Source organism: Globicephala melas, chromosome 2 (assembly GCF_963455315.2).
Source record: "Globicephala melas chromosome 2, mGloMel1.2, whole genome shotgun sequence".
Taxonomy (NCBI): Eukaryota; Metazoa; Chordata; class Mammalia; order Artiodactyla; family Delphinidae; genus Globicephala; species Globicephala melas.
The window spans coordinates 152,022,102-152,034,655 of record NC_083315.2 but is presented as its reverse complement, the minus strand read 5'-3'; the positions used below and the strand labels follow the sequence as shown (position 1 = coordinate 152,034,655).

At 53.6% G+C, this 12,554-nt stretch overlaps 1 protein-coding gene across 7 annotated transcripts in view; it reads right to left on the bottom strand.

Moving 5' to 3' along the window:
• Positions 1-12,554, bottom strand: part of TMEM63C (transmembrane protein 63C) — a 135,381-nt gene that overhangs the window by 10,255 nt on the left and 112,572 nt on the right. For all 7 annotated transcript variants that reach the window (XR_009563174.1, XM_060295093.1, XM_060295090.1 and 4 more), the window contains 11 exons: positions 11,766-11,874; positions 10,308-10,381; positions 9,617-9,697; positions 9,381-9,504; positions 8,493-8,626; positions 6,920-7,042; positions 6,329-6,482; positions 4,806-4,912; positions 3,688-3,774; positions 3,053-3,118; positions 178-340 (listed from right to left, as the gene is read on the bottom strand). Coding sequence is in view for 6 of the 7 variants with exons in the window: in XM_060295093.1 (XP_060151076.1) it covers positions 178-340; positions 3,053-3,118; positions 3,688-3,774; positions 4,806-4,912; positions 6,329-6,482; positions 6,920-7,042; positions 8,493-8,626; positions 9,381-9,504; positions 9,617-9,697; positions 10,308-10,381; positions 11,766-11,874 (1,222 nt within the window). In the remaining variant the exon portion in view is untranslated. The remainder of the gene's footprint in view (positions 1-177; positions 341-3,052; positions 3,119-3,687; positions 3,775-4,805; positions 4,913-6,328; positions 6,483-6,919; positions 7,043-8,492; positions 8,627-9,380; positions 9,505-9,616; positions 9,698-10,307; positions 10,382-11,765; positions 11,875-12,554) is intronic.

The window sequence follows — 12,554 nt, the reverse complement described above, 5'->3', positions numbered from 1 at the left end:
TGTGCTCCTTGTCTGGGATGGCAACCTCCCTTCCAACCCTGGTGTCCGAGAAGCACCTCGCCCCACCTCACCATGCCTCCCACCTCCGGTCCCTCCGTGCTTCTAACAGGCCCCCTTCCTGACACCCGCCCAAGGGAAACTCTGAGGGCTGTGCTCAGGGAAGGGCCTGGCCCTCACCATTCTGATGTGGACTCTCTCCGGCTCCGACCTGGAGAAGAAGAGGCGGGTGGTGTACAGAAAGAGTGACCCCAGGCGCAACAGCTCCATGCCTGTGCCAATCAAAGCTGACGTGATCACGTAGTTGACAAAGAAGGCGCCATTGTCTGGCAGGAACACACACCTGGGTGGAAGACAGCCACAGAAGCCGGGGAAGAGGGAAAGGGCAGAGGTATTGGGAGGAAGGAGGAGAGAGAGGAAACGAATTGAGGAAGTGGGGATGGGGTGGAGGTAGAGATGGGGAGAATAGCTTTCCAATACAGTCATCCCTCGGTATCTGTGAGGGATTGGTTCTAGGAGCCCCTGTGGATACCAAATCCAGGGATGCTCAAGTCCCTTACATGAACTGGCATAATATTTGCATATAACCTAGGCACATCCTCCTGTATGCATCCTCCTGTATACTCTAAACCATCTCTAGATCGTCTATAATGCCTAACACAATGTAAACAGCTGTAGATACAACGTACATGCTGTGCAAGTAGCTGCCTGCACACAGCAAATTCAAGTTTTGCTTTTGGGAACTTTCTGGAATTCTTTTCCTGAATATTTTTGATCTGCAGTAGGTCAAATCCGAAGATGTGGATATGGAGGGCTGACTGTCTACGTGTGTTCTCAGACCAGTTTAAGTTAACAAGGGCCCTTCTGAGCAGGGCTGGGGGTGGTCTATGGCATTTGTGGATGGGTTAGGAGATACATGCACTGGCTTGCTCTAAAGAAGGGCTGTTTGACGAATGGATAAAGAAGATGTGGTACATATATACAAAGGAACATTACTCAGCCATGAAAAGGAACGAAATTGGGTCATTTGTAGTGACGTGGATGGACCTAGAGACTGTCATACAGAGTGAAGTAAGTCAGAGAGAGAAAAAAATCGTATATTAACACATATATGTGGAATCTAGAAAAATGGTACAGGTGAACCGGTTTGCAAGGCAGAAATAGAGACACAGATGTAGAGAACATACGTATAGACACCAAGGCGGGGGAAGCGGGGGGCGGGTGGTGGTGGTGGGATGAATTGGGAGATTGGGATTGACATGTATACACTAATATGTATAAAATAGATAACTAATAAGAACCTGCTGTATAAAAAATAAATTAAAATAAAATTCAAAACAAATAATAAAGAAGGACTGTTTGACTTGGATCCACAGACCCTGGAGAGTCCATAAGTAGAATTTTGCGGGTCTGTGACCTTGAATAGGGAAAAGATTACATCTTTACTTTCTCCGATTTAGCACCTCCTTCCATTAAGAGCATGGGCAACAAATCACAGCGATGTCAGCCATAGCCATGAGTCTGTCACCAGTTGAAATGAGGTATTTTCATATCGTGTTGTACTTATTGCTGAGCCCTTACGATACCATTTGTGCTCATCATCATTTCAAAATGATGCTAGTTATTAGTCAGGCCACTAAATTAGACATGCTAAATTCACATGATTGAGACTTTTCTGTCTGCACATGCGTGTTTCACATAGCTAGCTGGCCGACTTCAACTAGTAGTCATTCAGCCACCTGAATGGATGGGCACACTGCCTGTTCTCACGCTGGTGACCCAGGCATCTCTGTTGCTTTCCAGTGTCTCCATCTATACAATTCTGTCACCTTCCTTGAAAAGAGAAATCTGTAAGCCCCTGGACATATTTCATAACTCCTTCAAACACTATTCTTTCTTGAGGGCATCAGAGTTGAGTCATGAACTCACAATTCTTTTCTTTCTCATATACAAACTGTATTGAAGATAATGACCTAGCCAAAGATGAACTCACTCATCTTGGAAAAAAATCAACTTATTACAGTTATAGTTTAATTGTAGAAAGCTTGGATAATTCTGGTCCTTGCCCTATAAAGCAAGCTATGAAAGCTTGAATGTCATTTGCAATAATATACCTTTGAAAATTGGGACTTTCAACATTTGGAACCCTAAAACCAAAACAAAACAAAAAAGAAAGTGGCTGGATACCTAACACGACATGCATGTTGCCTTGTCAAAAAACCACTCCCCTGCCCAACTTAATATTCTTCTTCTAGGTAAGTAACATCACCTTTCACACCGATGCCTTTAAAACAATAAAGTGTAACTTTTGCTTGCCTACCTTTAGAATGCAGCAGCCTATTATTAAACGTGTTAATAGAGATTGCATTACAAATTTGAATTTTAAAGTATTTTGATAACTATGTTTCAGCATAATTGGTTTTTGTTATAACCCAGGTATTTTGTACGTTTAAAGAAATCTACTCAGAGTACAAGTAAAACTGGCAAAATCTGAACAAGCTCTGTGGATTCTTTCAACATCAGTTTCCTGGTTGTGATATTGTACTATAGTTATGCAAGATGTTACCATTGGGGGAAACTGGATAAAGGGTACATAGGGGGCTTCCCTGGTGGCGCAGTGGTTGAGAGTCCGCCTGCCGATGCAGGGGACACGGGTTCGTGCCCCGGTCCAGGAAGATCCCACGTGCCGCGGAGCGGCTGGGCCCGTGAGCCATGGCCGCTGAGCCTGCGCGTCCGGAGCCTGTGCTCCACAATGGGAGAGGCCACAGCGGTGAGAGGCCCGCGTACCGGAAAAAAAAAAAAAAAAAAAGGTACATAGGACATTTTGGGAGGTAATTTCCCTCAAATCTACAATTAGTTCATTCAGAGAAGGAGTCCCTGGGCTTTACCCCCAAAGGGGTCCATGGCACAGGAAATGTTAAGAGGCTGCCTAATGAGAGTGTTAACATGCATTCACCTCTACCTGTATGAGCAAATAAAGGATACACATATCCACCTGGTGTGAAGCCCCAATGCACACTGGGAGTACACCTGAAACATGCACTCTAGTACTCACTGGAACCTGATGGATGCCTGTTCCAGATAGTAGATGTCAAAGAGCCAGCGGAAAAAGACATCCAAACTAGAATAAAGAATCAAGCACAAGAAAAAGAACAAGAATAAAGCAGACCCTTCAGTTAATGAATCTATGACCTAAGGTCTGGGGTTCAGTTCCTCTTGGGCTGGCCTCCTTCCTTTCAACCTCCCTTGCCCAATCCCCAAAGACGCTTGCATCTTAATATTCTAGCTGGCCAATCCACACTGCCTCTCTTCTTAATGCTGGGCGCTAACCCTTTGGCCTTTCAGCTCAAGGCCTCCCTCTAGCAAACCTTTGCCACCATTGCTCCCATAGTGTTCTCTCCCTCTTCTGAATTTCTACTGCACATGCTTCCCACCTTGGGCTGTCAGTTAGCTGATAGGTACAGCTTGTTTCCCCAGCTGGAGGATAAGCTCTTTGAGGTCAGAGTTCATGGCTGACAGCCTAGAGTTCACATGATACCTGACTCATGCTAAGCTCAGGACAGGCACTGGACTGTCATTTGAGGAATGGATTTGCAGCAACCAGAGGTGGGCCTACAGTGTCTGAAAGAGGAGGTTCCAACTCTAGGGTGAGCCTGGCTGACAGAGGAGAGAGAATTGGAGGTGAGGTACCTGGTCAGTCCCATAGAGGGCAGAATGACCACCATAAACACCAGAAAGATGTAGCACTTGTGCACTATGATCAGATTCTGAGCTGATCTAGAAGGAAACAAAGAGAGACATGATAAGAACCAAACGCCTTACTACAGAATGAAGAGAGAGAGAGACGGCTACCTGGCCTAGAAAATGGTTTCACAGTGCATACCAGTGCCATCTCCACGGAGCACTGTGGGCTGTGCTGTGGCTGGGAGCAGCAGGAAAGAATAGCATGATCAACTAGTGATGTCTGCCTTGGGCATAAGAAAAGGAAGGGAAGGCACACACATACCATATACTTGACATCTCTATTCAAGGGACATTACTAATGATACTCAGAATTCTTGCAGAGTTTCAATAAGCAACATGAACCCTGTTCTTGGCCAGAGGAAAGACCAGTAAGGATTTCTGTTAAGATAAACCTCCTGGCTTACTGCCTGATAGAATGATAGAAACTTTTGGTGCAGGAAATAACTTTTGAGACCCACGCAGCCTTCAGGCCAAAGCAGGTCCACCTGCCCCAGCATACGGTAAATCCTTTCTAACTAATTAGCTCCTACCATAGAACTATTAGTGCTAATAAATAGGAAATAGCTCTTAATTGTTTAAGATGTGGGCACTGCGTAGGCTACGTGGGTCTGCAGTCAGATTGAGTGCAGGGGCTCCTCTGCTCTGGCCATAGCAGCTCTTCTGACATTTTCCAAACAAGTCCTGCTCTCTCACTCTCATCCTCTGCCCTCTGCCTGGAATTCCTGGTGCTGTCTATCTCTGCCCGCAGCTCCAGACCCTCAGCGCGTGGCTGGAGGCTGAGGGAGCAGCCCGAGGAGGGCTGGGTTTTGACCCCACATGCCTGGTATGGTGGCCCTATCTCAGCATCCCTGAGCCCAGAGGCCCAGTGGCAAACCCGTCCCCTCTTTCCAAAGAAAAAAATATCGTTAGTGTTTTGGGATGGTTTCAGACATCAAAGCCACCCCATATCTATTCCATTCCTGAGGCCAGACAGGAAGCCAGAGTCCTAAGCTGGTGGGGTTTGGGGGGGCAGAGGGAGAAGCAGGTGCCGAGAGCAGGGCTAGGAGGGGGGGCCCCCAGCTCACCTGGTCCAGTGGGCTTCAAGGAAGGCGGACAGGTAGACGATCAGAGGCAATATCACCGTAAAGGCCCAGAGCAACAGGGAGGGGAAGAACTGGGTCACGATGGGGCTCTGTAGGGGTGGAGCGGAGAAGGGCAGAGAGACGTCAATGCGAGAAGCTCCATTCTCCTTGCAGGCTTCCCTCGCCTTCACCCACGTCCCTGGCCTCTTCTCCAGCTCAGCCCCAGAGCAGGCCTGGTGTCCCCGAGGCTGCACAGTGCGCCTGGCCTTTCTGACCCGCCTTCCTGGTCAGGGGTCTGCCCAGCCGGGGCGGCCGGTGGCTGACACCCCAAGGTCAAGTGACATCCCCAGGGAGTGCAGGCCTTCGACGCTGAGGTCACGGGAGGGGTGCCCTAGGCTGCCCCTAGTGACTTGGCCCTAAGGCCACAGCCAGCTGCTGTCACTCATGTCTCAGACCTCAGGGAGGAGACACTGCTTTTTTTTTTTTACAGTACGCGGGCCTCTCACTGTTGTGGCCTCTCCCGCTGCGGAGCACAGGCTCCGGACGCGCAGGCTCAGCAGCCATGGCTCACGGGCCCAGCCGCTCCGCGGCATGTGGGATCCTCCCGGACCGGGGCATGAACCCGTGTCCCCTGCATCGGCAGGCGGACTCCCAACCACTGCGCCACCAGGGAAGCCCCCGGAGACACTGCTTTTGTTGTGATGTTGTGTGAGACGTGGCAAAGAGGGGGAGGGTATGGAGCAAGACTTCCCAGGGAGAGCTGTGGTGCCCTTGCCTGGGGCCTATTGAGAAGCTGACAAAGGAGGCAAAGGTAGGCATCGGCAGCAGACGTGCTTGCCTGCGCGCACGCGTGGGTGCATGTGTTTTGCTGGAACAGGCACAGGGATAACAGGAAAGGAGGGGCCTTCTGGGATCACTACGACAGCCTTGAGGCTATGGAACTTGGAAACGAGCCAGTCCAGCTCCTCGGAACACCTCTGTCCATATGAAGCAGCCCTTCCCTCCAGGGATGACTCCTGTGAGCCACCGCACACGCCCAGCCAGCTGTGGGTGTGTCTGGAAGTGCGGGAAGTGGAGACAGAGCTGGAGGGCCTTCTCCTCTAGAAGCGCTGCCTTGGAACTAACCTCTGCCTGCCCCGCTCTCAACCCTGTATTCAGAGCAGGGAGCCCAGCTCTAGGGAACGTGGGGAGAACAGAGCTGTCACGCTCGCCACACCTTCTGCTGCCCCTTTTGTACCTCTAGCTGGGCCCAATGTAAAGCAGCCCTCCAAGCCCACCCCCCAAACTCATCCCAGAACTTGCCTGGGGCTCCCCCACTCTTCAGCCCCGGTCCCTAAGATGGGCAACGACCCACATTCATGCCCTTTAGAGCACAGGAAGCGCTGTGCCACCATTTACACCGCTGCCACGGCCACAAGTGTGCGGGCATCGGAGTCACGTCCCAGTGGGCCTCCCACCCCCTCCTCGCCTGAGTTCTTCCTTCATCTCCCTGGGGCCCCCGCGCCTGGCCTGGGCAGAGGAGGCACCTTCAGCTTCTCCATGGGGCGGGTGACGTTGTACATGTCGATGGTGTTGATGATGATGGCAGGCGTGGTGAGGAAGAAGAAGAGGAGGAAGAGGAAGGTGTTGATTGCGATGAAGCGGGCCCACCAATGGAAGCGGCGGACAGACAGGTGTTTCCTGGGCAGGATGGAGGAGGGAGACGCACTTAGGACCCCGGGTCTCAGCCCTCAGACACAGCCCGTGCTGCTTCCTGCGTGCCAGCTGTGGACCAGGCTGCCCTGGTCTAATTCAAGCCCGTGGGCCCACCCACACCTGCATGAGACAGCCCTGGGCCTTCCCCTCAGTCACACCACTTGTAAAGCGAGCCAAAAAAACGATCCGAATTCTTTCTGCAGGAAAAAACTCTTTCCCCAAAGGCTGGGTGCCTTCCATGCTTGTGGTGGGGTGGGCTTGGGCGTGGGAGGAGGCTGTGATGCCCACGAGAGAAACAGCCCAGCGGGGGCCGTGTGTGGGCAGTGAAGCAGGAGGACAGGCCCTGACTCCCTTCCCCGTCCTACGGCCTTCTTCAGTCCCAGAGGAGCTCAAAGGAGAGGGGAGGGACGGAGAGGGCTTACCAAATAATGTCTTTGGGATGTGGGGCAAGGACAACCCTCCAGCGGTCGGATTTGACGACGGTGGTCACTGAGGACTGCTGGGCCGACACACCGCACTGGATGAACTTGTAATCCTCCAGGATGCTGCGGAGATGCGGGAGCAGACAGAGGTCCGGGGGTGAGGACGATGGCCCGCGGCAGGGGAGGGCTCATGCCAGGGGCCCGGGGCCGCTGTGGCCATCCCACAGGTAGAGACTCATCCACTTCCTGGGAAGTCTCGGAGACTTGGATATGTCTCTCTCGACCTTGTAAGTGGGCAGTCCCCAAGGCCTAGTCACTGAACGAAAGGGGCGTTAGAGGGAGGGACTGTCCAGGAAAAAAGGGGGCCACACGGTTCTCAGTTCACGTCTTTTCCCCTTAACAGTAGTGACAGCACAAAGACGCGCTCTTTCTGTGAGGCTGACAGGAGAGGTATTCATTTCAGCCCATCTTAGTATCCGTAGCTACCGACTATTGAGTTCTACACAGTGCATGACGCTGTGCTAATTGGTGATTAACATCGTCTTAATTGCACAGATGACTGAAGACACAACCAAAGAGGGGCGGGTGCTGGCACCGGAGCCTCATCTTTGGTTTTCTAATTCACACATCTGCTGTAATTAAACCTTAGATCCTCTCTGCGGAGAGTGTTCTCAGAAAGTTATCGTCTTATGTAGATGTATTGTTTTCTATAACACATACACTAACTAGAACACATATCCCTTCTTAACCCTCTGGGAGGAGGACAGGGAAGATATACGTAATCAAATCTGATAGGTAAGAAATTAGAGGGTGTAAGTGACTTGCAAAATTGTACACAATTTTTTGCGACTAAACTCTAGCTTCTGCCACTGTTCCTTGGTAGGGTTGGGGGGGGTGAGGACAAATGTGGTGAGTGATCAGGCTCCCTCGGGGAGAGGAGGGCCCCATAATCCTCAAAAGACTGATTCTGAGGCTCCCATCTATTTGACCCAGTCCTAAGATTCCTTCCAGAACATTCCAGAGTGGCCCTCATCCACTCCCTATCAAGGTGGGGCTGCCAGAGGCTGGCGTGGAGGAGAGAGGAGGCAGTAGGGCTATGAATCAGGGGAGGTTTGCAGCAGGAGAGGAGCAATGGCAAGCAGGGCTCCTCTACCCTGACTTTGTCACTCGTGGTGAGGGGAGGGGTGATGTGCAATGAGGGAGAACTGGGTGCCATTCTTGTCAAGGCCTGGAAGAGGAACCAAGAGGTCAACAGCTACTCTGACCACTTCTGTGCTGAAGCAAGAACATATGGGAGTGAAGAGCCCAGGGCCTGGGCATCTCTGGAGACAAGCTGAGCCTGGCAGCTGGGGGAAGACGGATGTGGCCATGCTCTAGAAAGCAAGATGGTGGCTCCATGCCCATGAGGAGCATGGAGGGGTCGAGGGGAGGGCAGAATATGGCAAATCGGAGGGAGGCTCTCTCTCCTCCTCCCCTTGGCTGGAATGGGGGTGAAAGAGGATGGTTTCAGAGAAGCAGAGGCCCACTGTCAGGGCTGGGCTGGGCACAGCAAGCAGCTGGCCCTGGCACTCACTGCTTTGTCATCCTGGAGTCCTGGAAGGTGACAAAGATCAGGTCCAGACGCTTCAGCCGCACGCGGTTGAGCTCAGCGTTGAACTCATCAGTCAGCTGCTCCTCCAGCTCACTATAATACTGCTCTGCGTCTACCTGGGGTGAGATGTGGCCCTCAGAGCTGGAGCAGCCAGAGCTCCAGGCCTCACGCCTGGATGGGAGGCCTCTCTCCACTCAGGCGGCAGGCCCGAGGGCTTGGTTCCATCCCCGGGTCCCTTGGAAGCCCGGCAAAAAGCTCCAGACCCCAGGTGGGCTCCAAGATCCCAGCTCTAGAAGAGGAAGAGGCTATGACTCTGAGATTAGCTCCCTGCTCTTAGATCTAGCGAAAGCGAGGCATCGCTGGGGGTAAGGGGGTGCCTTTGGACTCCGAGTAGCCTCCAGAGGAGTGACAGAATGTGTCTGTAGCATTTTCAGGAAAGGGGATGATTCTTTTTCTGGACTCGCTGGAGTTCAGTCCTGCCAAGACCTCCTTCTAGCCACGGTGGTTGGGCGATAAGACTGAATCCACTGCTTTCAAATATTCCTGTCCTAGCTCTCTGAAAGCCTGAGGCCTGGGAGCCTATAGCAGCCTGCTGTGACCTCACTGGTCCTCCCATCCAAGCCCAGGAGGGGCCAAGAACAAGCGTCCCTGGATCGCTCCGGAGGGGGCCCCAAGGAAGACTCCTCTCAACAGCGAGATAGGACGGGTGGAAAGGAAAGCAGGAGCCAGGTGCCGCAGCACAGAGCAGACCTGAATGAGGCCTGTGGCCCCAGGGTGCGGGCAAGGGGCGCTGCCCAGAGCCCTGGACAAAGCCTGGAGACCCGGTGCCCTAGCCCCTCCGCTGTGTCCCCCGATGCCCTTGCCAGTTACCTCTTTAAAGCAAACCCAGCACTTGCAGAAGCACAGCCGGGAGCAGGGATGGACCTTGATCATCACCTTCCCCTTCTTCTTGGCCTTGGCAGTGTAATAGAGCCGGCCCCGCATTGCATGGCGCCTGTCAGCCAATGGGCAATGGGAGAAGGATCTTGTGGTCAGGGTGCCAGCAGAGCCACAACCTCTCCTTCTCTCCCCACCCCAGATTCAGACAGGTCCCGCTACAGCCTCACCTCTGATCGTCCAAGTCAATCAGGGTCCTGACGTCGTAGCAGAAGTGGACTCTGGTCACTACGCACCCTGGATAGGCCTCACTGAAGCCACAAACATGGAGGTTGAGCCATTCCGTAGGGCTGGGGACCTCCCCCTTCCCCACCCCCCACCCCCTACCCAGAGCTACAGCCTACAGGGCTAGGGGGCTCAGCTATACCCATGGTTCCTGCTGCTTGGATGGTAGAATCCACCCCTTGCTCCTAAGGCTGGATGTCAGGGTTGATCCCTGTTAATCTGAGAGTTGCCACATCTTCCCCAGGTGACACAGAACAGGGCCAGGGAGCAGAGCTGGAAATTGCTGCTCATGGAGAGATAACTGGCTCCTGTGGCTAGGAGCTCGGGTCACAAAAGTTGCCTCAAGATGACCCGCTCTAGATAACTGCCATCTGGCAGCTCCCTGGGCTCCACAGTTGGCGGTACAAGGGTAAGGCATCCCCCATCACACCCATGCCATGCAGAAATTCCCTGACTTCAGAAACCCTGCTCTGGCCCCAACCAGGGCCTCCCCCATTCTGCAAGGTTGATCCTGAGCTGAATCTGGGGTGAGCCACAGCCCCACTCCACCATCCTGTGCATCACGACCCACATGAGGACCCAGGCAGGGTTACCAGGAGGATGCAATCCACACCTCAGCCCACCCGACCCACTTACTGAAAATGCTTAATGATGATCTCTGGGTCTTGGATGTCCGTGGGGACATAGGTGATCATTAGTGTCCTTGTGACCTAGGTGGGGAAGGTCAATGGAGAAAGAAGCCTGTGCTCACACAGGACTCCTGGAGTCTGGGTCTTCAGGTGGCCCAGAACCTGGAGTAGGTTTTCTACTCACACCAGGCCGCCTCCTTGCTGGGTGAGCCAGGTGTCAGCTGCCCCAGCCCGTGTCCCTGGGGTCAGCAGGCCGTGGGAAGCTGCAGCCCGGGAAGCTACACCTCTGTTAACCTCTGTGCCCCCCGTGGACCCCTTGCCATAGACGGCTGTGATGGAGGGCGAGCCAGAGGCTGCAGACAGGGCCTGGGAAGGACCACAGCCCACGCCCTGCAAGGGCTGCTCACACCCTCTTGTTGATTACAGTCTCCCCGCACCTCCGCTGCTCCAAGTGACGTCCCACCTCGCTGGGTCGTCCCTCTCATCAGACTGTGCAGGGGAGTTAGGAGGCGAGCTAGACTCTGGGGAGGGAATGTGGAAGCCCCTCAAAGTCCACATTTTATTCTGTGAGTGGGAAATGTCTTCCTGAGCCATCGCCTCAAGGTGACAGTCTGGTAAACTGTGCTGCAAGAGAGGGGAGTCTGGGCAGAAGCTTCTGGTGGCAAGAAGGAAAGCTGAAGTGGCCGAGTCCAGACTGGTCAGGGGTGCCCAAGCCTCAGGCTGAAACATTCGGGATTACCTTTCAGGGGTATGTGCGTTTGCATTCTGGGATGGGGTAAAGTGAATCCGTCCTTTAGGATGGACAGCTTGAAGGAGCTGATCTCGCTTTTACCTGCCACCTTCCACCGCAGAAGACCCTACCCACCTAGTGGTCCTTCCTGGGATCACCTCCCAAATAAGTGAACACTACTCAAATCCCTGTCTCAGGGTCTGCTTGGGAGGTAGGATGGGGGACACACAAACCAAGACAGTGGGGACAACACTGGGGCAGGACATGGGGTCTCTGACCTCAGGGAGATGGTGGAAGGGCAAGAAGCTTGGGCACAGCAGGTCAAAATATCTACCCAGAGGGTCAGCAGGGGGCCTTGGCCGCTGAAGACGGAGGCCCCTCGCAGGTTCAGGGCTTAGTTAAGCCTTTAGTTTTCTGATGGTGGGGAGCTCCAGGGGTCCTTGGAGAGGGTCCAGGGCAGCAGGGGTGCAGGGGGAGGAGGCACCTGGGAGCAGCTATTTACCAATTGGTTTGGAAGTGTATTAGTGGTTTAACAGCCCAGACAGATGTGCCAGGTGACGATTCCCAGGGATAAGCAGAGGAGGCTTGCCCTACTCAGGTGAGACTGCCCACCCCCAGGTGTGCAGAACACACCAAGCTGGGATGCCTCTGAAGTATGGGAGTGGGATGGTGTCCAGCTGGGGAGAGCCTCTAGCCGAGAGGGTGTTGCTCTAGTAGCTCTTTTCACTTACTCACCTTGTAGCTCTTCTTGGGCACAAACCCTAAACAGTGATGAGTCATGAAGAGGAAGTTGGTGACAAAGTATAAGAAAGCGAAGAAGCTGTGCAGCCACAGGAACTTACTCCTGCCAAGAACAAGACACAGGAGGCGTGAGACCCCCACTTCCACCCCACACGGTCTCCCCAGCGCCACCCTCTGGTGCCTCCACTCAGGCACCTTGGAAGGGAACGGAGAAGGGGACGTCCACTCCGACTAATAGAGGCTCACGTTCATTGAGTGTTTACTCTACGTCAGGCCCAGGGTGGGACTAGATGCTTTGCGGACATTTTCTCACTAGACTCTTGCACCTCGTGAAGGTGGTACTGTGAATGTCTTCAGTTTACCCGTAGGGAAACAAGGGCTAGAGTGACCGCTCGAGGTCACTCCTAGCTGTGGCAGTGCCGGGAGGTGAGCTGCAGAAGCACTTACACTCTTCACGCCGTGTCGTGCTGCCGGCGGCTGTGGCTCAGGTCGCCCCCGCCGACCGTGAGGACAGCAGGAGGGGCCACCCGGCCTCTGTGGTAAGGGACTCCGGGGTCACACGCAGGCCTGCAGATTGGGCCCGCCTCCCTGGGGTAGGAAGAGGGCTGGCCCTTGGGCTCTGTGCTCACGTGATGCTGTCCCAAGGCACCCAGCCAGGAGGACTGCTTGGAAATAGGGCCCGCCTTATGTGGTGCAGTTGGAGGAGAGAAAGGCTGCCTTGCTTCAGAATACCTCCTCACCACTGTCCCCGCGCTGGCATTTCACCTAACCTCCCCCATCTAG